The sequence below is a fragment of the Onychostoma macrolepis genome, chromosome 09, assembly GCF_012432095.1.
Source record: "Onychostoma macrolepis isolate SWU-2019 chromosome 09, ASM1243209v1, whole genome shotgun sequence".
Classification (NCBI taxonomy): domain Eukaryota; kingdom Metazoa; phylum Chordata; class Actinopteri; order Cypriniformes; family Cyprinidae; genus Onychostoma; species Onychostoma macrolepis.
The window spans coordinates 19,612,429-19,640,067 of NC_081163.1; the positions used below are offsets into that span (position 1 = coordinate 19,612,429).

The 27,639-nt window shown below is 36.6% G+C and overlaps 1 protein-coding gene across 11 annotated transcripts in view; it reads right to left on the bottom strand.

Moving 5' to 3' along the window:
- stxbp5l (syntaxin binding protein 5L) overlaps positions 1 to 27,639 on the bottom strand; it is a 153,470-nt gene that overhangs the window by 119,772 nt on the left and 6,059 nt on the right. For all 11 annotated transcript variants that reach the window (XM_058786992.1, XM_058786997.1, XM_058786993.1 and 8 more), the window contains exon 2: positions 9,310 to 9,407. In XM_058786992.1, the coding sequence (XP_058642975.1) occupies positions 9,310 to 9,407 (98 nt within the window). The remainder of the gene's footprint in view (positions 1 to 9,309; positions 9,408 to 27,639) is intronic.

The window sequence follows — 27,639 nt, forward strand, 5'->3', positions numbered from 1 at the left end:
TATTTAAATCTGGAATTTACAAATCCTAGAGAACTTTTGACAACTGCATGAAATATATAACACTGTGCAAGTGGTTTTTTGATATTTTATTACAAAAATCTTACATATTGTGCCTTTAACTGTTGCAAGTAAATATACTGACTTGTGTCAAATGTATCACTCAATTTTGGGTGAACTACCTTTAAGGTATTCCTGATATTCCTGATATGCAACAGAATGAACATGTATGCACACACACACACACACACACACTTGCTGCAGTGGGCGAGTCCACGGGCCTATCAGTTCTGCTCATTCATCCATCCATCTCTTTCTCTTTATTCCATCTCCCTCCTCTCCCTTTCTGTCTCTCTAATACTCCCATTAGCCTTTTTCTATCTGCTTGTCATACAGGTCGAGTTCACACACACAGCCAGAACTAAAAACAGCAAGCAGAAGCACATAAAAGGTGGACAATTAAAAGATAAAACTATAATAACTTTCTTTTTTTCTATCTTTGTTTTTTTGTTGTTGTTGTTGTTGTTGTTTTCATTTTCTATTCAATTTAGAGTACTTGACACAACAAAAACTGCATTTTCATTTGCAATAATGCAAATAGAAAAATAATAAAATAAAATAAAATTTACAAATCAAACAAAAAGGTAAATTAAATTTTAATGACAAAGATAAAGCTAAATGTGGCAATGATAGAGATAAAAAGCAAGTCTAGTCTCTCTCTCTGTTTCTCTAATTCTCTCTGCCTGTCTATATACACAGGATGCCCACAACAGCAAAGAGAACAAAGTAAAAAAATAAAAATAAACAAATAAATAAAAGAAAGAACGTAGGTGTAAAAGAGAAACAAAAAGTTTAGTGCCTGAAGATGAACAACATTCATTCAATAACACATACATGTCTTCACTTTTTCCTGCCCTTTCCATAGCAGCGTTCATTTAGAACACTTGAAAGGCAATCAGGGAGGCCCTGACTCTTGAGGATATCGATTGAGCATAGGCCCACGTGTGTCTGTGTGTAATGTGATCTGTGTCCCCAACTCTCTTGGGACCATTTTTGTATGTGTGTGGACAGAATGTTTAGTGAGTACTTAAAGGGATAGTTCACCTAAAAAAAAAATCTAAATTTGGTCATCATCTACTGTTTCTGATAAAAGTTCCATAAAATTGGTTCATACGACTCCTGCACTACATTCAAAGGTCCCACTAAACTAAATAAGGTTTTACAGTTTAAATACACTTTAGGAGAACTTTTGTAAGATGTATTGAGCTTTTTATTATCTAGTTCTTCAATAAACCATCTATGTGGTGGTGCTTTAAAGGGATAGTTCACCCAAAATTTAAAATTGTGTCACTAACGTGTCACACGTTAAATGCCCCGAAACATAGTAAGGACATCGTTAAAAAAGTCCATGTGACATCAGTGGTTCAACCTTAATTTTATGAAGCTATGAAAATACGTTTTGTGCGCAAAGAAAACAAAAATAACGACTTTATTCAACAATTCTTTCTCTTCTGTGTCAGTCTTCAACGCGCGTTCATGAGAGAAGATGAACGAAGGTCTTATGGGTTTGGAAAAACACGAGGGTGAGTAATTGATGACAGAATTTTCATTTTTGGGTGAACCAACCATTTAAAGTACCCAGTAACCAATACACTGGACCAACAAACCCATACTGTTACATCAAGAACATTTTAATCTCCAAAAGATCCATAGTCACCTCAAACATTAGTGCATGACCAATATGAGTGTTTTGTTTTGGACAATTTTGAAAATAATTTGTAAAATCAGTATAGCAGCTTTATCTGCTGTTAATATTAAATTCCAGCTTCCAACACTTACCAGCTGATGTAATACATAAAAAAGTCAAATATGCCAACTATTACAAGTTACAACACTATAATATTTTTCCCAACCTTTTTGACTTGTAGGTGCCCCACAGTCCAACATAATATTTAAAATTTCCTTTACATATTGAAATATTATTAGAAATGTAACATTAACATATAAACTAAAATATATTATTTACAGAAACTGGATATGTCAAAATAAGTCAGTTAATTAACCACAATAAAATAGTAATTACTATTATTTATTTATTTGTTTGTTTGTTTGTTTATTCATTAATGTTTTAATATATTGATATTCATATGAATTATTAACAATAATACACTCTAAAAAATGCTGGGTTCAATACAACCCAGCGCTGGGTAAAATATGGACGAACCCAGCAGTTGGGTTACTGCCCAGAAGGTTGGGTTAAACATTTAACCCAACTGTTGTTTGAAAACAACCCAGCATGTGTTCTGTTCAATATTTACCCAGCACTGGGTTGTATTTAACCCAGCATTTTTTAGAGTGTATAAAAAATTATATATTTATTCATTTTAAGTTATCTTGCAGCCTCTTTGTAGTTGAAAACCACCACACTAAATATTTCTTTATCAGAAGATCTAGTTGCTACAATTAACCACAGAAGAAGCTTTTATTCTATTTGTAAGTGTGTAGGAATGTTTGCCTCAGTGTGAATACACTTGAGAGCTGTGTGTGCATGTACGTGTACATCTGCTTGTGTGACAGTCAATCAGTCATTTTTTTTTTCCTCCATCATTCTTTTGATCTGCTCTTGAACCTCTCCACCTCCACACTCATCAAGCCCATAGGCCTTTCTTTCAGTTACTCTAATTGCAATCATTTCCGCACAATGACCGAATAACGCCATTTATCTCTCTTTTCCATCTTTGCCTTGCCACCCCCACATTCCCTCCATCCCTCTAATAATCAGCCAATCAACTTCCGCCGAAACTTGCCCACTCCATCAAACCGAGACCAGGTCAAGGAGGTAGTTCATATGCATTACACGCACATCAAGACAAAAATCAACATAGTGCTCTCACACACACACACACACACACACACACACATAAACAGAAATGCACAAACATAACACAACACATAATACACCGAAACAATTTGTATGCTGGTTAATTGAAGCCTGAAAGGACAGAAGCCTCAAGGGCACCCAAACATAATCCAAATATTATCTTAATTAAGTAAAGAATGAAAGCCTTCAAACGCACACACAAACACACACACACACACACATGTTAATCACATTTTATTGATCTTTCTACCGCTGCTCTGAATATCTCTATGGCCTTTCACTATATTCATAACCAGAAGAAAAATATCCACAACTATAGTAAAATATATGTTATAGTATACTATAGTAAATTTCAGTATAAAACAACATATGCCAAGAAAGAAAGACAAATGTGTGTGTAGGTTTGTGTATATGTCCTGTATCTTGTTGCAGCCATAAAATGTTCATTAATTTAATTAGCGACGTTCACTATAAATCAGTTTAAATCAAATGTAATTTAGCTCCCTGCACGGGTTTCTCGCTACAGTGTGTGTATGTGTGTGTGTGTGTGTGTGTGTGTGTGTGTGTGTGTCTGTTGTAATTGTGGGCATATGGCTTGGCAACGTTTTCTGAGTCCACAACACTGAGATGAATATTAATGATGCTGGTGACATCATTGTCATAATACCTGAAATAATACTTGTTCTTTTTTTGTATTTATTTAACCATCTACAGACCTTACTCAGGGTAGTAATATATTTAATGTTTAACATGAATTACAGTGAAGCTGTGAAGAACAGACTATAACGTGCCAGTTGTATAAAATGCCAATTGTTCAGCAGACAAAGCATATCTGCTAAGATTTTTTTTACTATACCCATAAAACAGTTTTGTATGTTGTCAGTTTGGAAATTTACATGACATAGTACCTTTAGACAATACATACTGTACCACTCTAAAGACTGTAGTCTATCCCTCACAGCCTTGTTTCCATCCTTGTAAAAATCAATATGCATCTGGCCTGACTAAGCTCTATAGATAGATTTACACTACAAAGTTACGCGTACATGTTGACTGTACATGTGCACAGGTGACAGAAAGGATGCAGGATGCACACTGATATATGCAGAACCAAAGCCTAAAACCTCAACTTACATTACCTAAAGTACTAAAATAAATACATAAAATATATATAAATACACTATTCTAATACTGCACTGTCAACTCCTTCAGGAAATCCAAGATAGGACAATCATAGATCCCTGCCAGTGGTGCCAAAATCTCGATCACTGAAGCTGTTAGTATATGTATCCATATCCAGTCACGTTGGCCCTGTTCTAAATGTTGCCCTTGTGTCCCTCCTCCGACTTTGGTGAAGTAATGCTGCATAGACTGTTGGGTAGTAGTCTGCATCGGCGCAGGCTCAGCACAAGTGAGCATTGAGGGTACATAGCGGCCATAAAGGGGAATCAGAACCTTGAGGTCTCATAGGTCTCAACTGCAAATACACATCAAGTGCCCCATTTGGGACAGGGCCATTGTGTTTAAGGGTTTCATGCATAAACATGAAGTCTAGTCCACATTACAGCTTATTCTGGCTAAGATTCACAGACTAAAAAGGGAAGAGACTGTAAATCGACCAACCACAGTATGTGACATTCATAACCAGGTAAATCTAAAATCAGATACAATACCATTTGAGAAAGTCTGCACAGTTCAAGTCTCTCATGCTCACCAATACTGCATTTGTTTGATCAAAAATACAGTACAAACTATTTAATATTTGAATTTCAAATATATGAAATTTGCAATATCCTTATATTTATTTGTTACCACCCCACATCCTTGTACATATCTACATCTTATTCTATTCTATTCTTATATCTTTATTTTATATTTATGTGTTGTTGTCTCTGTGTACTGGAAGCTTGTGACACTAAAACAAATTCGTTGTATGTGCAAACATACTTGGCAATAATGCTCTTTCTGACTTGATAGCAAAGCTGAATTGTCAGCAGCCACTACTCCCGTCTTAAGTGTCACATGATCCTTTAGAAACCATTCTAATATGATGATTTGGTGCTTAAGAGGCATTTATTATTATTATCAATGTTGAATGTTGTGTGGCTTAATATTTATCTGGAAACCATGATTTTTATTTTATTTTTACTATGATTCTTTGATAAACAGAAAGTTCAAAAGAGAAGCATTTAAATGAAATGAATAAAAGTACATTTCTTTCAAAAAAAAAAAGAACAAACAAACAAAAAACTTTAAAAGCAAATTGTGTGTACTATGTACTGTATGTGGTCATGAATAACTGGAAAGAACACATTTAATGTTAAAATCAAATGTATCAAAGTGTAACTGCCAAAAAGGAGGAAGAGAATTTTAAAAATCAGCATGAGAGAACTGGCCCAAAGATGTTATAAATATTAAGAGAGGCTGTAAAGAAGGGTGACATATTGTCAGCAGGAAAGATGGCAGCAGCGTGCTAACTATCAGCGTCAGCGCTAAGATCTCAGCATTATTCACTGTCACTCTGACCACACGCACAAGACATCTGTCATTGCCTTGGTGTTTGTGCATGTTTCTGTGTGGCTGCGTTAGATGTGTTTGGAAGAGCGTGTGAGTGCGTGTGCGTTTCGCCCATCATTCCGACATTAACTAGACAGAGGCTGCGGTGAACTCTAAACGTGCCCTGCCTGATAATGAAAACGGTTCCTGCTCTTTCACACCCTCTCTCCTCACTCCAATAAAAATGGAACAGAAAGAGGAAAAAAATTATGCAGAAGGTTACATGACTCCACCCACCTCTGCTTTTGCCATCTCACCAAAATTCATCATCACTCCCATACCAATTCCCCTCTCTCTCTTTCCGCTAGTCCACTTTGATGAGAATCGACAGCTTATCACAGAGGAGAATTCTATTACCTGTTCGCATGTACGCGCTTACACACACTCACGTTTACACTCATACAAACTTACAAACTCTCGGAGAAATGCACATCGAATTGAATTACACATACATGTGCACACACACGGGTAGAGAATTATTTTACCAGTCTCCTACTGGACAGTAATCCTCTCTTCACTTCCTGCAATGATAAGGACTACTTCACTCGAAAAGCAGCCCATAGTGCACCCGTGTCAAAGAGGAGATCCTAACAAAACACCAGAGATGAATGACACGCATGCTCGAAGCTGTAGATTTGAAAGGCCAATGTTTGGAAGGGAGTCAACTGTCGCCCTCAATCATGCACCAGTCTGATTTTATCACAATTGAAAATAATTTAGTATGCGATGCCAGTGAATTAAAATTGACCGCTACAGGGTTGCTGTTAGAGAACTCATGAGTCATGCAGGTGATGCTGAACTTAGTGGTGTTAATTGAAGGATTAATAGCGTACAAGTGCAATAAAATCAATAACTGAGTCACCCAGATATCTACATTATACCACAGCAGGTAAATAAACATCATACTAAAAGTTACAGAATACAAATCCACTTTGAATACTTAAAATAGTTTTTAACATTTTAAATGGTAATAATATTTTACTGTATTTAAGTTTTATTGTATTTTTGATCAAATAAATGCAGCCTAGGTACGCATAAGAGACTTTTTTTTAAAACATGCAAAACACCCCAAACTAAAACTTTTTACACTTTTATCATTTTACTTTGTAAAATGCTCTTCACAAACACAATCCAGAGTGCAACTTTTCTAAATAACACTGAATATGCTACTCCTACTCACAAACAGAAACAAATGTTGTGTACCATCCTGTAATTGTGACATGATTGATTTTGGAAAGATCTTTTTGCTGTTTAACTGAAGCATATCCATTTTATTACCTCGTCCTTACACACACACACACAAGCTGCCAGCATAATCTGTTAAGACTTTGTATAGACTGTTACATCAACATGACAATTAAATTTTGTCAGGATTACTTGCTGTAGATCTGGGGTCAAATTCATTTGCACATGGACTGAGCAAAATTTTTGAATGTATTTTCTCGAAACAGATTCTTAAGGTTTTTTGTCTGTGTTTGATTCTATAGCACTGCATCCTTTCCACGAGTTCAGAATGACTTTATTGGATTAGTACGAGATTGATTCTTTGTCTTCATTCATGGAGCTTGTGCAGTTAGCTGACTGCAGTGAAGTGAATGCCACACCAATCTCAGCCCTGCATACTGCCACCCTGCCAAGATCTGCATCAAAACACACACACACACACACACACACACATAGATGACATCAACAAATCTGGTTAGTATGATGTGCTCCTTGCTTACTTCAGCATTGTGCCTATTTTTATATACAGTACATAATGCAAGCGTATGTTTTATACCTGTCAGCTGCCTTTCTTTACTAAATTATAAAGAGAGACGCTACTTTAATAAATATTTACAAATATTTATAAAATAAGTACAAATGCAAACTCACACACACACACACACATTAAGTATTCGCCTATAAAAATGATTTGCAGACAGTGTATGCAGTGAGTGCACAGAGAGGTTGATAATCAATAGTGCAGTGTGAATGTTTAACTTTGGCTCTCTCAATCAATACAGAGCTCTGAACAAGAACTAAATATACCATTCTGCGCAGAGTCAGAGAAAGATAGAGAGAAAGAGTCAGGCAGGAGAAAGAAAAGTGCCAAATGTAATCTGAAACAAACACAATTAGTAAGCCATTGTATGTCCAATCGTAGGAAATATATTGTTTATTTGTCTTTTGAACTTTTGAAAGGTAGTGTGTATTGCAGTATATAAAAAATTGTCTAATATTGTCCCATAACCAATATGGTACCAAACATACTGTGCATCCCTAGACAAGAGTGTGTGTGTTCTCAAACACCCATATGTGCTTGTTGAACCTTTTTCATTTTAAAACTAATAAAAGGCCTAGGCATACACAAGTCCTTTCAGTATATGTCATGCAACAAAATACAAAGATGAACTAAAATTTGTGCACGTAGCGAGTTCTTCACAATAGTCCATGCCAAAACTGTCAGTTGGCACAGAAATGACTCCCAACAGAGTCAAAGCCCCTTCTTTTCATGTCTCATTAGCATGTAATACATATGGAAGGAAGGATAGACAGAAAGACAGACAGACAAAAACAGCAGAGAAAAAAGTATCTGGAGGAGAGAGAGAGAGACAGGGAGAGTCATGCTTTTCACAGTTAAGTAACACAGTCCATAGTTATCTACGTTAATGACAGGTCCATAATTAGCACAAAGCTAATTCACTGTGATGCAAAAATGGCCCACTATCTCTCTTTTACTCCCTCCTTTCATCATTTCATCTGTCTGCGACATGATTTCTGGGCATTTCTTCTCTCTACTTCCAGCTTGATTGACTTTCTGCACACAGACTTTGTTTCCTCAATATTGCAAGGAAACCTCTTGTGATAAACCAAACAAATAGCGTGATCGTTGAGGACAAACCAAAAATTTAAATGTTGATTTTTTTGAAGGCGATGTTTCCAAATCATAAAACACTCCAGACACTCGAGCTGTACAAGTGCTGGCATGGAGTTAAAGGAACATGATTAATTTATTCATGCGGCTGAAAAAATAAATTACACACACCACAAATCAGATCACACATTTTCACTTCTAAATTATGAGCTCTCTCTTTTGTGAATTTATATTCATAGTATCTGTAGTTAATACTTTTAATAAGGCCACCATGGAATCTGCTTACTTTGCATTTTCTATGTTTTGGGGAAAATCTGCAAAATTTTGTGAAATAGATTTAAATGTGGAAAAATGTAGTAATACTGAGTCTTATTAGCTGCTCATTAGCTGGTTTTATTTTCGAATATGCTTCAGTACTGCTCTTCACGAAGTAGCTGGAGCTTCCTTTATTGTTAACAGACATGATGTAAACACATGAGGACGAATGACCGAAGCCGGGAAATTTCCCGGCAAATCGAATCAGACATCTCTGAAAATAAAACATCATTGTAGGCTTACTGGTAAGGCAAGAACACTGATTTGACTCAATATTTCATTTGCTGTGGAGTTTTGCAGACACAGATTCCATATGATTCCATGTGTGTTCATTAATGCTGCCAAAGAAATTACAGGAAAAAAATGCTAAGCTAATGCTAATACGGGTTTCTGTTAGTGGCCAATACTCATGTTTATCCATTATTTATCCAACTTTGTTGGAACTGGGTGTCTCTCTCTCTCTCTCTATTTTTCTGTCGGTCATTCTCAGTATTAATGCATCAGTAACATTGTGCTGCGATTCCTCTGGGAGTCAGTCAAATGGTCTTGCACCCCTCTTATGCCATAGCGAGGTCTTTAAAGCGAGGAAACATGACAGCATTATACCTTACCTCAGACAGCAGCTATCCTAAAGCCCAAAAGTCCTTCCAAAGTCTTGAATTTACACTATGGAGAAAACAGCATTGGGGGGAAAAAAGGATACAGCCGTACTCCTCCGGAACGAGAGCCAATGGCAAGGATCTTCTGCACCGGGTCAAATGCCAGAGCTGTGGGCTGATAGGGAAATCCATGACGCACCGTCTACAGAGAAAGGAAAACAGAGAAAACATGAAAAACAAGAAAAAAAAACATGCTGTGCTACATTAAGAACAAAGTACTGTAGGCAACTTTAGTCATTCATTTCCACATAATAGTGACACAGCCTACGGCCTGCCTGCACCCCCTGCTACTCTTCTGAGAACTGCTCACATGAAACAATACTTCAGTATTTGCTGCTCAATATGCAGCCACCCGCTCCTTCCCATCTCCTACAAGATATATTCTGCAATACTGTATTGGTTTGGCATACACTACTATTCAAAAGTTTGAGGTTGGTAGGATTTTTTAATGTTTTTGAAAGAAGCCTCTTATGCTCACCAAGGCTGCATTTATTTGATTAAAAATACAGTTAAAAACGATTGTAAAATACATTATTTAGTTATTTTTAAAATAACTGTTGTCTATTTTAATTAGGGCTGTCAACGTTAACGCGTTAACACATGCGATTAATCAAAAAATTTTAACGCCTTAATATTTTTTTACGCAAATTAATCGTTTGATAAGATATGACCCCAACTTCTTACCATCATCGCAGCGCGGAAGGTAATCTATCATTGCCTGCGTCCCAATGTGCATACTATCCATCCTAAATTCTATGTGATAATAATTTTCAATACTATATAGGGCAGATAGTATGCACATTGGGACGCAGGGATTGTGTGATTATGAGGTGCCGGGCTGGAGAGCGCGAGTGTGAAGCGAACGTGGAGAGCGCGAGTGTGTCCGAGAGAGAGAAAGAGAGAGAGAGAGAGCGACAGTGTGCAAGAGATATGTATAATCATGTGATAAGGGTACAGCGAACCAGTGTTGCAAGGATCGCGGTTTTCCCGCACAATTGGGCTATTTTGAAAATACAGTCGCGGGAAAAATTACAGAGCTGTGGGTTGCGTTTTTTTTGGCTACTTTTGAAATGTACCGTGGCCGCCCAAAGTGTATATGTACTCATGTGATCGCAAAATGAAGTTATTACAAACACTCGATGGTGGTTTGAAGTGAATTCTGAGTAAAAGTGTACTATTAATCTCATAAATTGTCTATGTAGCATGATGCTAATATTACCTCTAATGCACCTGCAGAACAGGTCCAATTCTTCTTCATAATGCATTTTGTCATAATACTTCATGTAAGGTTGCAAAAAAATGTTTTGTTGTATTTACTTAGAAATGCTTTTGATAATAGTTGGGTAAATGTATACTGTGATTGAAGTGATGTGGCTTGGTAAACGTTTTATTGCCAGTATAAAGGCTGATAATGGCTGAATAAAAACAAGAATAATAAGGATTATGTCTCATTCCTGGCGGAGGTGTGAAAAACTAGTTTCCTTAAACTAGTTTGTCATGCATTTCTTCAACACATTTAAAGGTAAATCCTAGTATTTTAAATTTGTGATTAATCATGATTAATCACAGTCCATAACTGTGATTAACGATTGACAGCACTAATTTTAATATACTTTAAAATGTAATTTATTCCTGTGATGACAAAGCTGAATTTCAGCAGCCATTACTCTAGTCTTCAGTTTCACATGATCCTTCAGAAATTATTCTATTATGTTGATTTGCTGATCAAGAAGAAGCCTGTTTATTACAGAGCTACAGCCATTTATTAATATAATAGAATAATGAAGACAAAAATTATAAGTTTTTCCTTCTCAAACTAGAAGGTATACATTTCAGATTTTTATGCAAAATTATTGATCAATTACATACATAATACACAAGATGAGAATTTACAAGTTGAACGTTACCGTTATGCATCCAATTTAACTCCAATGTGCTGTACCACATTCTTTTGACTAAGTAAATATATAAAAATGCAAATTCAAACTTTATCAGTCTGGCTGCATTGACGGATCCTGCCATAGGATATATAAGCAACAGTACTGAAAAGCCTTCCACAGCTCAGAAGCGTTTCCACATTCTGTTGCATCTGCCCCCCTCATTTAAAACAATTTGTGACTCAGAAGTTATCTCTTTCCAATCAGCTTTCTATACCTTCCATACTTCTGCTGCTTTCTGTTTGCAAAAAAGTCTCTTCACCTATTAAAATTTGACGTTATGTTGATAGCTCCATAAAGTACAGGTCAAATTACTCAAGTCAGTAAAATAATAAAACAGATATGCCCAGCTAATTAGTTTACTTAAAAGCAAAATCACTTGGGATTTGAACCCGAGTACCTTTCAATCACATAATCATATATCATCAAAGATGATGATAACACCAGATCACTTGATTGAGCCACTAAATCATATGGCACTTCATGTTGCCTCCATGCTGACAACACTCCACTTTCCATCTCATTTCCTTTTCCATGTCTCCATGTCTAGAATCTCAGCAAAGATCTCAGCATGCCCTTCTGGCACCTCGCTGACCACTCAAGCTCAACTTCATCAAAACCGAGCTCCCCTACCCCCAGCCAACACTCCCCCACTCAGTCTATCTTCATCTCAGCTGAAGGTCACATAGCTGTCAACGCTTGCTGTACAATGGTGCCCCTCAAGACCAACCATCACATTCATGGACAAAACTGCATCAACCACATAAACCAGCCAGTTGTTTTAGTTTCTGCTTATTTGATAAGATTATTCACTTCTTACTGGCTTTCCTGCGTATGCTACATGATCTCTTAAACATATTCAAAACATTGCTTCTTATCTCAATTTCAATTAAATTTCATTTCAAAGTACTTTATTGCTCATATTGCCACAAAATCAATACACACAAAGTAATGAATAACCTAAATAAAATATTATTAATTAAGAAATAAACAAGAAATAAGCTATCAGTAATGCCAAAATAAAATAAAATGAATGTAAGGTAGGTTAAATGCCTTACTCAGGGGCCTAATGGTGATTGCTTGCTGCACGTGGGTCTTGAACCAGCAACCTTATGGCTAAGAGCCCTAAGCTTTATCCTGTAAATCACACTACATTTAACCTCTAGAATTTCTCACACGTTACATGTTTGCACAAATCAAGATGCTGTTATCTGCCATTAGCAGACAGCTAACTGTAAGGACGGCCCCTGTGAAGCATCACTGGGTTAAGTGCTTTGCTCAAGGACACAGCAGTGACATGGAAATCTATTCCTGCTAATTCACCTGCAACCAGTGTTAATCTTGTTATCAAATTGACAAATTGCTTGTCACTGATGAGTTTAATCAATAAAAATGGCAAAAATGTGCATCATGATGACAATTTAAAAATTCCAAAATATGACAAGAAAAATAACACTACATGCTAACAGTGTTTTTCAAGAAGAAAAAAAAAATCTACAAAGAATATAATTGTTCTAAATAATGCAGTCACAATCAATAATACCAGGGATTGACCTGTTTGAGCCGCTGAAAGTGAATGAACACCAGTAAACTAAAGTGCTATTTTAGTGTGTTAACTAACTTGATATGAGATTAATCAAATATATAGACATAAATGTAATATTACATTTATTTGCATCTGCACAAAATGTACAAGTGCACTAAGTCACGTTGTGAATACGCTGTTTCCATAACAACACAGTGAACCAGAAACAATGAATAATTGCCTAAATATTCATACATACTGTATATCATTACACTAATTACAGCAGTGTACTCAATGTTACTTCAGAAGATCAGGTTTTTACAACCGTACAGTTTTCACACGTTTTTGTTAAAGAATTAGTTCACTCCAGATTTAAAAGTTCCTGATAATTTACTCACCCATGTCTTTTTTTTCTTCATTAGAAAAGATATTAAGGTTTTTGAGGAAAACATTCCAAGATTTTTCTCCATATAGTGGACTTCAACGGGAACCAATGGTCCAAACTGCAGTTTCAATGCAGATTCAAAGGGATTTACACAATCCCAGCCGAGAAATAAGACATTTCTTTTCTTTCTAAAAATAAAATCAATATTTATATACTTTTTAACCACAAATGCTCATCTTGCACTAGCCCTGTGATGCGCTTGACACATATTTATATATCTTTGTATCAGTTTATTGTTTAAAATTGTACATTCATGTGTGTATCCTGGATGTTTAAATCTTTTGAAACTTAAAAGATTTATTCTGCAAGGAAAAATCGTGACCCTTCCAACGTGATTACATTGCAGAGCTAGTGCAAGACGAGCATTTGTGGTTAAAAAGTATATAAATTATTATTTATTTATATTTTTTTAGAAATAACCGATCGTTCCACTAGATAAGACCCTTATACCTCGGTGGGGGTCGTGTTGAGCCCTTTGAAGCTGCATTGAAACTGCAATTTGGACCTGTAACCTGTTGGCTTCCATTGAAGTCCACTACTGTATATGGAGAAAAATCCTGAAATGTTTTCCTCAAAAAGTAAAACTACAGTAACTCAAAACATTTGTTGGTACATGTCGGAACACATGAAACTTGAAACTTTCCCTTATATTAGCTGCTAATTTACATTTCTGCTCAACACACCTGTCCACTTGTTGCAGCTGGCATTACGTCAATCTCTGAATAGCCAACAAAACAATTAAAGTGCTTCAAAAGTTCCCAAGCCTCTCACTAGCGAGTCACTTATGTGCCATTTTACACAATGAACATTTACCTTGTTACACTTACAGCAAACTGCCTGCAATCACTGTAATCAATTGAGCTGGTCAGAGGCCAGCTTCAAATCATGCCGCTCTGAGTGTGTTTTATTTGGTGCACTGAACTGTAAAGAAGCTGTCCAGAATGTGTGCTCTGAAATGTAAGAGCAGGTGCTGTCCACAGCCATCGGAGCTGGAAGCATGCAATGAGAGCCGTCCACAGCCTGCGGGTCTGTGCTAGTGCTCTGGCGCTGGTGATGGCCGCCACAGATGGTGCTGAAATCCATCACACATGCGGCTCCAGAACTGTGACGCAAATTGTGACACTGTCCAAAAATATTTTAGAAACAATTCTGCAGATTAGTGTCGAATGCTTCCTGGTTGGGACACTAAAAGAGAGTGTGGTCCATGAGTTAATTTGACTTTTTTTTTTGTTACGTTTGACTGTAAAAAAGCACTTTCGCTCACTCACTTTCCCCATTTGTTTGGCTCCCTCATGAAGGTACGTTCATCAATAATTCATCTGCATGGCTCTGGACTGATGCAAGCAAGTACTGGATGAATGAGCAGGATGGAGTGATCACAAAGCAAGCAAAATACACGAGAGAGAGAGCGAGACGGGATGGAGTGAGTGCGATGTTCTATCTGTGGCTATTAAGCAGGAATAGAGCTGTGACGAAACCGTTGTCATGTTCAGATTCTCTCGACTTGTGACTACGGCTGCAGGTTTATTGTCTGCTTATGCAGACAATTGGAATCATTGGTCTGTGTCTCCATGGGCGTGGCTGCGTTCGATGTTTCAGTGCGTATGTGTGTGTTGCCTTATCGTCTCTATTAATCAAACGAGTGCTAATGAATGCCTCGGCGTATAGATTTTCATTCAGTGCTCTGCTTTATTGCAGACTATTTAAGCATCCCCCTCCCATTCCCTCTTCATCTCTGAGTTTCTCTCCTCTCACTCTGTCTCTCGCTCTCTCATACTGATATGGGCTGTTGTCTCCGCCGTTTAGCTATTCAATTTCTCCACCCTATTTCTACTACTCCATGCTGTTCTATCACTCTTAAAGGGACAGATCACCCAAAATAGAAAATTCTGTCAAGGTGTATTCAAACCTGTATGAATTTCTTTCTGTCATACAGACATTATTTTAAGGAATGACATAAGGGTGAGTAAACGATGGCAGAATATTCATGTTTGAGTGAATCGTATCTTTAAGTTTGCATGAAGCAAACCTTTTCTTTAAAAAGTTTGGGGTCAGTTACTTATTCATTAAATCAAACCTTTCCACAAGGATGCTTTAAATTGATCAAAAGTGACAGTCCAGTTTTTTTTTTTTTTTAATTAGTTAGAAAAATACATATTTAATCAAATCAAACATACTGATATTTACACTATTGTTTAAAAATTTGGGGTCAGTACATTTTTTATTTATTTATTTTTTATTTTTTAAGAAATGAAATACTTTTGTACAGCAAAAGGCCATTAAGGACATTAAACTGATCAGAAACAACAGTGAATAAAACAGTGAAAAAATAAATAAAAAAACGAAACAAGGGCCACATACACACTGTAGCTAATTTCGATTGTCAGTTCACATTTTACTCCTTAATCGCATTCTGTACACACATAATTCACTAAAATATGGTAGTGACAACCGCATTCGACAACCGCATTAACTCCCGAAAAATACAGGTATTTTACAGAAATTCTAGCAGTGCAAATTCTAGAACTGAACTGAACAACTAGTTGTTAATGACGTATTTAAACGTGCATCAGTGTCTTTGTCTGTATGTGAGATGCAAGAAAATAACAGTGAAAGAAGTCTTAACTTAGCATGCGGGGGCAAGCTGCATTCATGAGCCCTGTGGTAAAGTGTCAGTGTTGCCGGGTCTTCATTAGCCTGGTAATACCAAACTCTGCTACTTCGCTTTGCTTCGTAGACAGAGTCTGGAAGGGCATAACTGACAAGCATTTACTTTCTCGTGGGCGGGTGCTTGTCTGAAGTTTAAAATCATTGGTGTACCCGTAAGCCAATCACATAACAGTTGGTTATGACGTATGTTATTCGCCGGCCTCCCCAGTTTCTCGCTGACAATCGGTAACAGTTGATAAATTAAACTTTTCCCAAAACCTGTCGGGAGTAGGGCCACAACATCATCTCCATTTAAATATTCTCCACAACAGAGCGAATAGCATACCGTGTCTCCATGTCTGCTGTCGTTTTAGATTTCCCTCTCCTAAATTACAATCTTAAATTCGGCACTTAGCATCTACGTCACGGCTCTCAGCCCGCCCCCTCTGTTCGTTGGTTGGCCCGGCTGATGCGGAGCCGGAGATAATCTGGGAGATGGTTTGCTATATCAGACTGAGTACAGAAGCGAAATGAAATTGAGCGGAAGTACGAAGTCTGACATAGTCAGGCTAGGTCTTCATAGAAAAACATAAATAAATACTAAAACACCCAAATGCTTTATGTTTTATAACACAAAAAAATAATATATCTCAAATCCGCAACAGACCACTTTATTAACTTCATAAAGTGCCTATCTTTATGAAATAAGTCCAAACAACATGCCTAAAAGTGTGTGCTTTTACACAATGCAGCACGTCTGTCAGCGTTAGTCTAGTTAAAATCGACGGACAAAAAGAGTCTTTACTCAAAAAATGGCTCATAACAAACGGCTAAACTTTTATTCACTCCCGCAAGACAACAAAATGTTGCTATGGTTACAAATGCGGGAGTGACTGCTGTTCCGTACACACATGGAGCGATAATTTACGGGACTCACTCCCGCATTTAAATGCGGTTGTCACTTCTGAAACTTGTAGTGTGTACATGGCCAAGTTTTCCACAAAAATATTATGCAGCTGTTTTTAACAACGATATTCAGCCAAATCAGCATATGATTATTTCTGAAGGATCATGTGACACTGAAGACTGGAGTAAGGACTGCTGAAAATTAGAATTACATTTTTTTATATTTTTGAATACAAATATTATTTAAAATTGTAATTTTATTTTACAATAAAGTTTTTACTATTTTTAATTATAAATGCAGCTTTTCTTAGCATAAGAGACTTCTTTCAAAAACATAAAAATCTACATTTAAAGCCCAAACTTTTGAATGGTAATGTATTTATCTCATTGACTTCCTTAGTGGCTTTTACCCATGATTAAATATCCTTCAGCCACACATATACGACTGAAACAGCACATTCTTGTTCATTCCCACTCACAGAATCAAATGATGTGGTCACACCACACGTCTAGCTGTCACAACCCTGAAAAAGGTTGTGTGTTAATTCTGAGAATCAGGCCAGAACCACATATGCCATGTGTTTGAGCGTGCTGTAACACGCTTTTGTGCCAACCAAGTAGCAAACCCGAAATGAACCTCCCCACCCCCGCTCTCCATTTCTCCAAGTCATTCATACGGGATATATCAGCTTCTACATGCTGCGCGTATCCGTCTATCTCTCTGTCTTACAGTTTGCTAGATAATGCAGAAAGGAATTAAAAATTTCCAGTAATCTGGAGGGTCTTCTTTCAAACCGTTCTTCTGTCAGTAACTGATGTGATGCCGTGATAGAAATAAAAATCTCTACAGCTGCATTTATACTGCCCCAAATGGTTTTTGAACTGTGGCTTTGTGACATTTTGTTCTGTATAAATGTTTTAATAGGAACTACAGTATGTGACTGGATGCTTCTATGGGTTCTCTGCATCAGCTCATGCTAGTAAAGAAGGGCAGAGTAACCATAAAAACTGCATCCATGACACACTATCAATTACCGCACAGAACATTTATTTTAATTCACTCGCTCTCTGTATATAAACAAATAAGGAAATATATAGTACACTTATGATAGAAACATACTGTTTTGATCATAAATAAGAAAATTCTGACATGATTTTTTTCTTCACTCTGCTGATTTCACAACAGTGAAATCATATAATAAACAGGTGCTGTCAAACTCCAAAATGTACAATAAAGTAGCCTAGTAGTGTGTGTGTGTGTGTGTGTGTATATATATATATATAAACACACACACACACACACGTTTTGTTACAACAATTTATTGAAGCCTTAATAAAATATTTATTGGCAACTTAGCAAAACATCACATGCCTGCTAGGCTTCCATATACTAAATATTTCCTGTTCATTTAAACACACTGAAAGCTGAGTCTAAATCATTGTCTGCAGTAATTGATAGCATGATACAGATGCAGTACGTGGACATTAGGTTGAAAAAAGCCCAGAATATTCCTTTAATGAGCCACACACATATATGTTCACACACCCCCGTCACCCGCAGCTGGAGTAGGGGTGGGTGGTCCGGGTTTGGCAGCTCTGCAGCCTTTAATCATGGGCTGGAGAAGAGGTTGACACACAAGAGGGCGCTGACCTCCTGTCTGTCCCAGCAGGGCGATGCGACCTGTGGCAGGAAGGAGACGCGGAGCCCCTGGGACCTCCCCGTATCCATGCATAAACGGTAGGGGGTGCAAACAGGCCCCATACGGGCTGCAAAGAGAGTCATTTGGCATTAAATATACATAGTACAGAGAGAGGATGAAAAATACATCTACTGGCCCCAATCTTTAAAGCCTCATTCATATTTCATGGCCAGAAGATCCATTTTTTCCCCTTTTTCTCTTCCTTTCTATATCTCTGGCCTTCGCCTTTAGTTTTGGTTTTCCTTTAGTTTGTTCGTTTTCAAAAAAACGTGTTTAATTCTGCATTGGAAAGGCACAGGAAGGAAGAGATCAGCATACAGTAAAGAGACCTGGGCAGCACTGCTGTCATAGAACTCTCCAGAACACTGAGCAAGGGTCTCTCTCGCTCCCTTTAGCTCTATCTATCTCTATCTAATTACATTTCAAACCACTCTTTCTCCATTGCTACAAATATTCCAACACACACACAATGAACTCTCTTTCTCGCTCATTCACTCAGCCTCTTCTTTCAGAGGGGAGGGCGGGCGAGTCTAGACCCCAATCTAAAAATAGACCACACATCCAGCACTCCCATGCATCGCTCTGTGCCTAAGACTGCAGATCTCGCTCTCACACCCGCGCTGTGTGTCTCTCACAAGCATGCACCCAAATCGCACGTTATCATTTTAGATACAACAGGTACTGTCATATGCTCTCCCAAATATTCTTGGATGGACTGTCGACATCAGTTCCATTCATATATTTCCTTCTCCCTCACACACTTATTTATTTATATATACAACACAGCATTGATCCATTGCTGCAATGCAATATAACACAGTGTAAGCAAAAGATGGTCTATATAAATGTCTGTTGAAATCATTACTAATGCAGCATGTATTAAAAATGTATTGAGCGATCTATTAATGCTACACACATAGTAGATGCCTTTTGTACACACAAACTGATAGTTTGTAATACCATATGTGTTAATGTCAGAGCATGCACATATGAAATATTAAGGATGAAATGAGTCAGAGCTGTGGTGTAGTGAGTATATGTAGTACATACATCACTGATAATGAAAGTATTAAAAAGGAGACCAAAAATATAATGATATGATGTAACATAATGTAATATTTACTGCATATATATATATATATATATATATATAGATTTACATTTAGTCATTTAGCAGACGATTTTATCCAAAGCAACTTACAAATGAGGACTATGGAAGCAATCAAAATCAACAAAAGAGCAATGATACGCAAGTGCTATAACAAGTCTCAGTTAGCAATGGTTTTTTTTTATTTTTTATTATATAATAAATAAAAAGAAAACAGAATAGAAAAAGAATAGAGCAAGCTAGTGTTAGAGGCCTTTTTTTGCTTTTATTAATTGTATAATAAATAAAAAGTAAAGAAATAGATAGAACTTTTTTAAGAAAACAAGCAGTCAGTAAATGAATAGAGTGCAAGTCTAAAAGGGGCAAGTTTTTTTTTTTTTTAAGAATAGAATTAGAATAGAGAATGCTAGAGTTAGAGGGTCAAATAAAGATGGAAGAGATGTGTTTTTAGCTGATTCTTGAAGATGGCTATATTATATATACAGGTGCATCTCAATAAATTAGAATATCGTGGAAAAGTTAATTTATTTCAGTAATTCAACTCAAATTGTGAAACTCGTGTATTAAATAAATTCAATGCATACATACTGGAGTAGTTTAAGCCTTTGGTTCTTTTAATTGTGATGATTTTGGCTCACATTTAACAAAAACCCACCAATTCACTATCTCAACAAATTAGAATACTTCATAAGACAAATAAAAAAAACTGGCATGGAGGTGATCAGTTTGTGGCACTGCTGAGGTGGTGTGGAAGCCCAGGTTTCTTTGACAGTGGCCTTCAGCTCATCTGCATTTTTTGGTCTCTTGATTCTCATTTTCTTCTTGACAATACCACATAGATTCTCTATGGGGTTCAGGTCTGGTGAGTTTGCTGACCAGTCAAGCACACCAACACCATGGTCATTTAACCAACTTTTGGTACTTTTGGCAGTGTGGGCAGCTTGAAGTGAAGTCCAGTTAACACTGGACTTCAAGGAACTTGGGCTATGAGCTTCTCCACCCTTCCTCCAGACTCTAGGACCTTGGTTTCCAAATGAAATACAAAACTTTCTCTTATCTGAAAAGAGGACTTTGGACCACTGGACAACAGTCCAGTTCTTCTTCTCCTTAGCCCAGGTAAGACGCCTCTGACGTTGTCTGTGGTTCAGGAGTGGCTTAACAAGAGGAATACGACAACTGTAACCAAATTCCTTGACACGTCTGTGTGTGGTGGCTCTTGATGCCTTGACCCCAGCCTCAGTCCATTCCTTGTGAAGTTCACCCAAATTCTTGAATCGATTTAGCTTGACAATCCTCATAAGGCTGCGGTTCTCTCGGTTGGTTGTGCAACTCTTTCTTCCACACTTTTTCCTTCCACTCAACTTTCTGTTAACATGCTTGGATACAGCACTCTGTGAACAGCCAGCTTCTTTGGCAATGAATGTTTGTGGCTTACCTTCCTTGTGAAGGGTGTCAATGATTGTCTTCTGGACAACTGTCAGATCAGCAGTCTTCCCCATGATTGTGTAGCCTAGTGAACCAAACTGAGAGACCATTTTGAAGGCTCAGGAAACCTTTGCAGGTGTTTTGAGTTGATTAGCTGATTGGCATTTCACCATATTCTAATTTGTTGAGATAGTGAATTGGTGGGTTTTTGTTAAATGTGAGCCAAAATTATCACAATTAAAAGAACCAAAGACTTAAACTACTTCAGTCTGTGTGCACTGAATTTATTTAATACACGAGTTTCACAATTTGAGTTGAATTACGGAATAAATTAACTTTTCCACGACATTCTAATTTATTGAGATGCACCTGTATATACAGTATATATGTAATAGCTCTAGTTATACTTCTTAATTTCTTAAATAAAAAGTGTATAGTTTATATAACATAACTTTTTTTCTGTTATATAAAACTGTTTTGTTATTCTAAAAGTCAAAACTCAATACTAGCCTCTCAACTTCAGCCTTTTCATTTTTCCAAAATTCCATAATTTGAAAGAAGAATAAATGCCTCTTTCTGCATATTGCTCTAGTAAAATGTTGTGGTCATACTGTATGTAGCAAATCTCTCAGAGCTGCCTGGTACATATGGCGGAGACACTCAGACTGCTGTTCCCTGATAAGCTCTATGCCTTTAATATCGCACAGCTTCCAGATTGGCACTTTGTGGTGTATGACTCATACGCATGAAGCTAGAACTACATTCTCTCAATCCTTAAGCCAGAAAAGAAACATCTAGACACTGAACTTTTGAGTAACTTTTGAACCTTTCATTAAGATTTCTGCCCAAATTGAGGGTCATATTCATTCTTAAAATCTCAGTTTCAAACTTATGATCAGCAACAAACGCAAGACTAGCTCTTGTTTTTGATGTCATAACACAGACAGATGTGTCTGATAGGGATAGAGGCAATTTTACTGTCTCCTTAAAATGAACTGCTTATGTTGCATTCCTCATTTGCAAGTCACTTTGATTAAAAGCATCTGCTAAATGAATAAATGTAAATAACTCTGAAATTAATCTGATATGCTCACTACTACAATAACTGCCTCAACAAAATCCTTATCTTTCAAGTACTCAGTGACATACAGTAACTCCCAAACTTCAGCAAATCCTACAATTATTTATTTCTCAAAATTATGTAGATGCCAGCCAATCAAATTAAAACTGACAGTTTTATTTTCATTCAAGCTCTTTTTGTGAAGTAGACATCAGAGCGATTTGTAAGTGGTCTGTGTGAGAATGAGACTAGGACAGGGTGTAGGACACTGTGCTTCATTCTGGGGTCTAGGGTTTAATCCCTGCAATCTCAGAGGACAGATTTATTGCTCAGAAGTTGCTCTTTCAAAGATGTGTTATTTGGTGACTGAGAGAAGTACAGTACTGGGGATTGCCTTCAACAAATCATTTAACCCCAGGTTGCTCAACAGGACCATGTCTGTAATAAGTCTACTGTAAGATGCTTTGGTTAAAAAAAAAAACATCTTATAAATAACAAAAACCCTTCAGACTGTAGAAAACAGGTAAAGGTATAGAAGCAAACACATAAAGAGGTAACACACACACACACACACAAAGCTTGTTGTGGTCCTCAGCTAAATTCTGTCAAGAAGAATAATCTTCCAAAGACAAAAATTAACTAGGAATGCAATCTGACTCAGAATGCATCCATTGGGTTAGTGCCTGTGAGAAAATTAATCTGAATAAAAGAAAGAGACGAGAGGAGAAAGAAAGATTTTATCACATTCCTATATGGCAAGCAAACAAGCAAAGAAAGAAAGAGAAATGTGGTAGTTTTAAATATATATAATTTTGGATAATATAAATAAATTTACAGTAGACTGAAGTATTTTGAAATGTGAAAGTAAATATAATAATACAATTACAATATAAATATGTGACCCGGGACCACAAAACCATTCATAAGGGTCAATTTTTTTGAAATTGAGATGAATGCATCATCTGAAAGCTGAATAAATAAGCTTTCCATTGATGTATGGTTTGTTAGGATAGGACATTATTTGGACGAGATAAAACTATTTGAAAATCTGGAATCTGAGGGTGCAAAAAAATCTATATATTTAGAACATCGACTTTAAAGTTGTCCAAATGAAGTTCTTAATAATGCATAGTACTAATCAAAAATTAAGTTTTGATATATTTATGGTAGGAAATTTACAAAATATCTTCATGGAACATGATCTTTACTTATTATACTAATGATTTTTGGCATAAAAAAAAATAGATAATTTTGACAAATACAGTGTATTGTTGACTATTGCTACAAATATTCCTGTGCGATTTATGAGTGGTTTTGTGGTCCAGGGTCACATATAATACAGCCCGAATTCCAGAAATGTTGGGACGTTTTTTAAATTTGAATAAAATTAAATCTAAAAGACTTTCAAATCACATGAGCCAATATTTTATTCACAATAGAACATAAATAACATAACAAATGTTTAAACTGAGAAATTTTAAAATTTTATGCACAAAATCAGCTCATTTCAAATTTGATGCCTGCTACAGGTCTCAAAATAGTTGGGACGGGGGCATGTTTACCATGGTGTAGCATCTCCTCTTCTTTTCAAAACAGTTTGAAGACATCTGGGCATCGAGGTTATGAGTTTCTGGAGTTTTGGTTTTGGAATGTGGTCCCATTTTTGCCTGATACAGGTTTCCAGCTGCTGAAGAGTTTGTGGTCGTCTTTGACATATTTTTCGTTTAATGATGCGCCAAATGTTCTCTATAGGTGAAAGATCTGGCCTGCTTTTGAATTGAACGCTGATAACACGCTGGAATCTCCGTCCTCTTTAGCCCGGAGGACACGGTGTCCATGATTTCCAACAAGAATGTCAAATTTGGACTCGTCTGACCATAGAACACTTTTCCACTTTGAAACAGTTAATTTTAAATGAGCCTTGGCCCACAGGACACAACGGCGCTTCTGGACCATGTTCACATATGGCTTCCTTTTTGCATGATAGAGCTTTAGTTGGCATCTGCAGATAGCACGGCGGATTGTGTTTACCGACAGTGGTTTCTGGAAGTATTCCTGGGCCCTTTTAGTAATGTCAATGACAGAATCATGCCGATGAGTGATGCAGTGTCGTCTGAGGGCCCGAAGACCACGGGCATCCAACAAAGGTCTTCGGCCTTGTCCCATACACACAGAGATGTCTTCAGTTTCTCTGAATCTTTTGATGATGTTATGCACTGTAGATGATGAGATCTGTAAAGCCTTTGCAATTTGATGTTGAGGAACGTTGTTTTTAAAGTACTCCATAATCTTTTTACGGACTCTTTCACAGATTGGAGAGCCTCTGCCCATCTTTACTTCTGAGAGACTCTGCCTCTCTAGGACATCCCTTTTATAGCAAATCATGTTACAGACCTGATATCAATTAACTTAATTAGTTGCTAGATGTTCTCCCAGCTGAATCTTTTCAAAATTTTCAGCCCTTTGTTGCCCCTGTGCCAACTTTTTTGAGACCTGTAGCAAGCATCAAATTTGAAATGAGCTCATTTAGTGGATAAAAGTGTAAAATGTATCCGTTTAAACATTTGTTATGTTCTCTATGTTCTATTGTGAATAAAATATTGGCTCATGTGATTTGAAAGTCTTTTAGTTTTCATTTTATTCTAATTTAAAAAATGTCCCAAAATTTCTGGAATTCGGGTTGTATAATATAATGAATAATATAAATATAATACAAAGAATGTTCAATTCAATGTGTTATTTGCCATTTCTTTGTAATTATTTGAAAATGTATTGGCAAGTTCTGAGTAAAAATAGTTTCAAAGTAAATTAATTTCAAAGTAACATTTTTGTCAGCTTACAGTCTTTTTTGTATTTTTACATTTGCATGAAAACATTATTAAGCATGTTTATAATGCCATTTTTCTCATCCGCCCATCCCCTAATTATTCATCTAATCCCCATAATGTAGGGAAAACCTGACCCACATTTATAAGCCGTAACCCCAAGACATACGGTTATATCATTTCGAGAAGTAATTTCCTTTTGAAATAAGGAAGACATTTACAAATAAGGAAAGAATAAAACAAGCAGAGCAGGATTCTCTGTCTAACCATTGTCTATCAGAAATCTGGTTCAATCAGCCTGAAATGGCATTAAGCCTCAAATCCAACAAATAACGTTAAAACAATTGAGTGAACAGGAGGAAGACAGAAAGAACTGAGTGGTGGGAGGGAGGGGGGTTGATACCAGATAAGAGAAATGAGGCTCTCTTATTGGGTCAATAAGTGTGTCATCGCCCCGGTGAAGCCACATGAGGGCAAACAGCCCACTTTAAAAGCAGTTCTGTCACCAATCAATTACAAACCAGACCATCATCCTGCACACACACAACAGAATATGACTGAATCAAAAATGATCAGACAAAATCCAGTCCAAAGTACAAAGAGATTAAAAACAAACGCAAGGTTAATTGAGACAACAAGACTGGTAATTCATACGTCTATCCATCTAGTCTTTGTCAGAGCTGCTGTATGTGTATAATACATATCTAAACGTCACTTGAACGGAATGTGTGGGTGCAGATTGTTTGAACCCCGCTGCTGTTTATGCTGTGGGCATCAAGCTGCGCTAAGAGTGAGAGTTAGAATGCAATTACTGAGCTTACAAGCCATTGTGTACTTGAGCGTGCATGTGCACGTGCCTAACTGGATTTCTGTCTACAGACGTATCAGCTATCCCTCACCTATCCAGAGAGGGAGACTGTTCAATGCTGAAGTCATCGGAAAGGGAGGCTATGGAAGGATGCCAATCACAAATGAACGCATCTGTCGGGTGCGATATCATCACTGACTTCAAACAAATATTGATGAATGTTGGCAGTGAGCTTGACATGGAGGTGAGGCAACAACTTCTTAATTGAGCACTGGATGGCATTTGAGGCAACTGCACAATTCTAGCCAGATTTTACATTTGTCTCTTTCACTGTCAATATACATGTTACGGTTATCAAGCCGGAAGAGAGTGACAAATAAAGTGCACAGTTGTCTGTCAGAAGGCTGTCAGAAATCTAGGAAATCTGTTTACGCTTCTGCTACTTTATATCTCACACTTGCAACATTATTTATGACTTATTTATGACTTTGTTTTTTTGTGATTTTAACTTTTCATCTCCCATTTGTGACTTCATATATCACAGCATGACTTTTCTTGTAATTTTGATTTGTTTCTCACAAATGTTTTTGTATAAAAATAATAATATATATATATATATATATATATATATATGTATGTGTGTGTGTGTGTGTGTGTGTGTGTTTTATATATATATATATATATATATATATATATATATATATATATATATTAACAATAATAACTGTAATAAAGCTTGGATATTTTCCAAAAAATATTATTATTATTATCATCATTATTGATATATTAAACTTTAACAAACAATTACATTTTTGGTTTTACTCTAATGTGGCCATAGGATTCCAGATAAATTCTGAAAATTTTGCAGCTTAAATGCATCACATACACCTATAATTTTATGTAATAGCAGCTAGCAACATAAACATCTTAACATCAAAACAAATATAAGCACACAAAAATACACCGAAACACAAAATCTTTGAGGGGAAAAACCTGCCCTTCCAGTCTCTCTTTTGTGCAAGTTACTAAACAACAAGAGAAAATGAAGGGGGATCAGAGAAGTGGAGTGGAAAAAAGGATTCAAGGATATAGATTGACTGAATAGGACTATTCATTTATGGGTGATTACAAGCACGGAGCTGTTTGGGGTATTTACTACCTTAGCCCTGCTCAGCCACTGGAGAAACAACACAGAGTTTGAATTATGGAAAGAAATAACAATCAGGTTCAAACAAGTGACACCATACGAAATCAATCAATTGAGCAGATGTAAAAATAAGGAGATAAATAGAAAAGGTGAGGGAGAGCGAGAGAGAAAAAAGGTTCAAACAGCACTGACAGGAAACTCTATATGAGTCACTAGCTACATGTCACTACTACACACATCTTTAGATGTCATTCCTCTCAAATAGAGAGAGTGAAAAGACCGTTCTGGATGCTCAGACCCTCTGATGGGAAAATCTACTGTGATGATCTTTGAGATACAATGAAAGAAGTCTCTAATTTTCACCAAGGCTGCATTTATTTAATCAAGAGTACAAATGGTGATATAGTGAAACATTACAATTTAAGAACACGCATGCACCCTGGTACTTTTGTGAATGCGCGTATTAATTAAATATAATTCTTCATAAAATTACGGCTGAAAAACACAGATGTCACATGGACTATTTTAACGATGCCCTACTACCTTTCCGGGCATTGAATTTTTCAGTTGCATTGCTGTCTATCTTAATTTGTGTTCTGAAGATGAACACAGGTCTTACGGTTTTGGAATGAAATGAGGGTTCATTTTTGGGTGAACTATCCCTTTAATATTTCTTTTGATTTTTTTCTTAGTTTATAGGCCTATTAGTAATTATATTTTTGCTTTTCTAGAGGATTAGAATACATTTGATTAATAGTATTCTTAGATTTAAAAAAAAATATATATATATATATATATATATAAAAAACTTCCACTCTACCATTTTTATATATGTGACC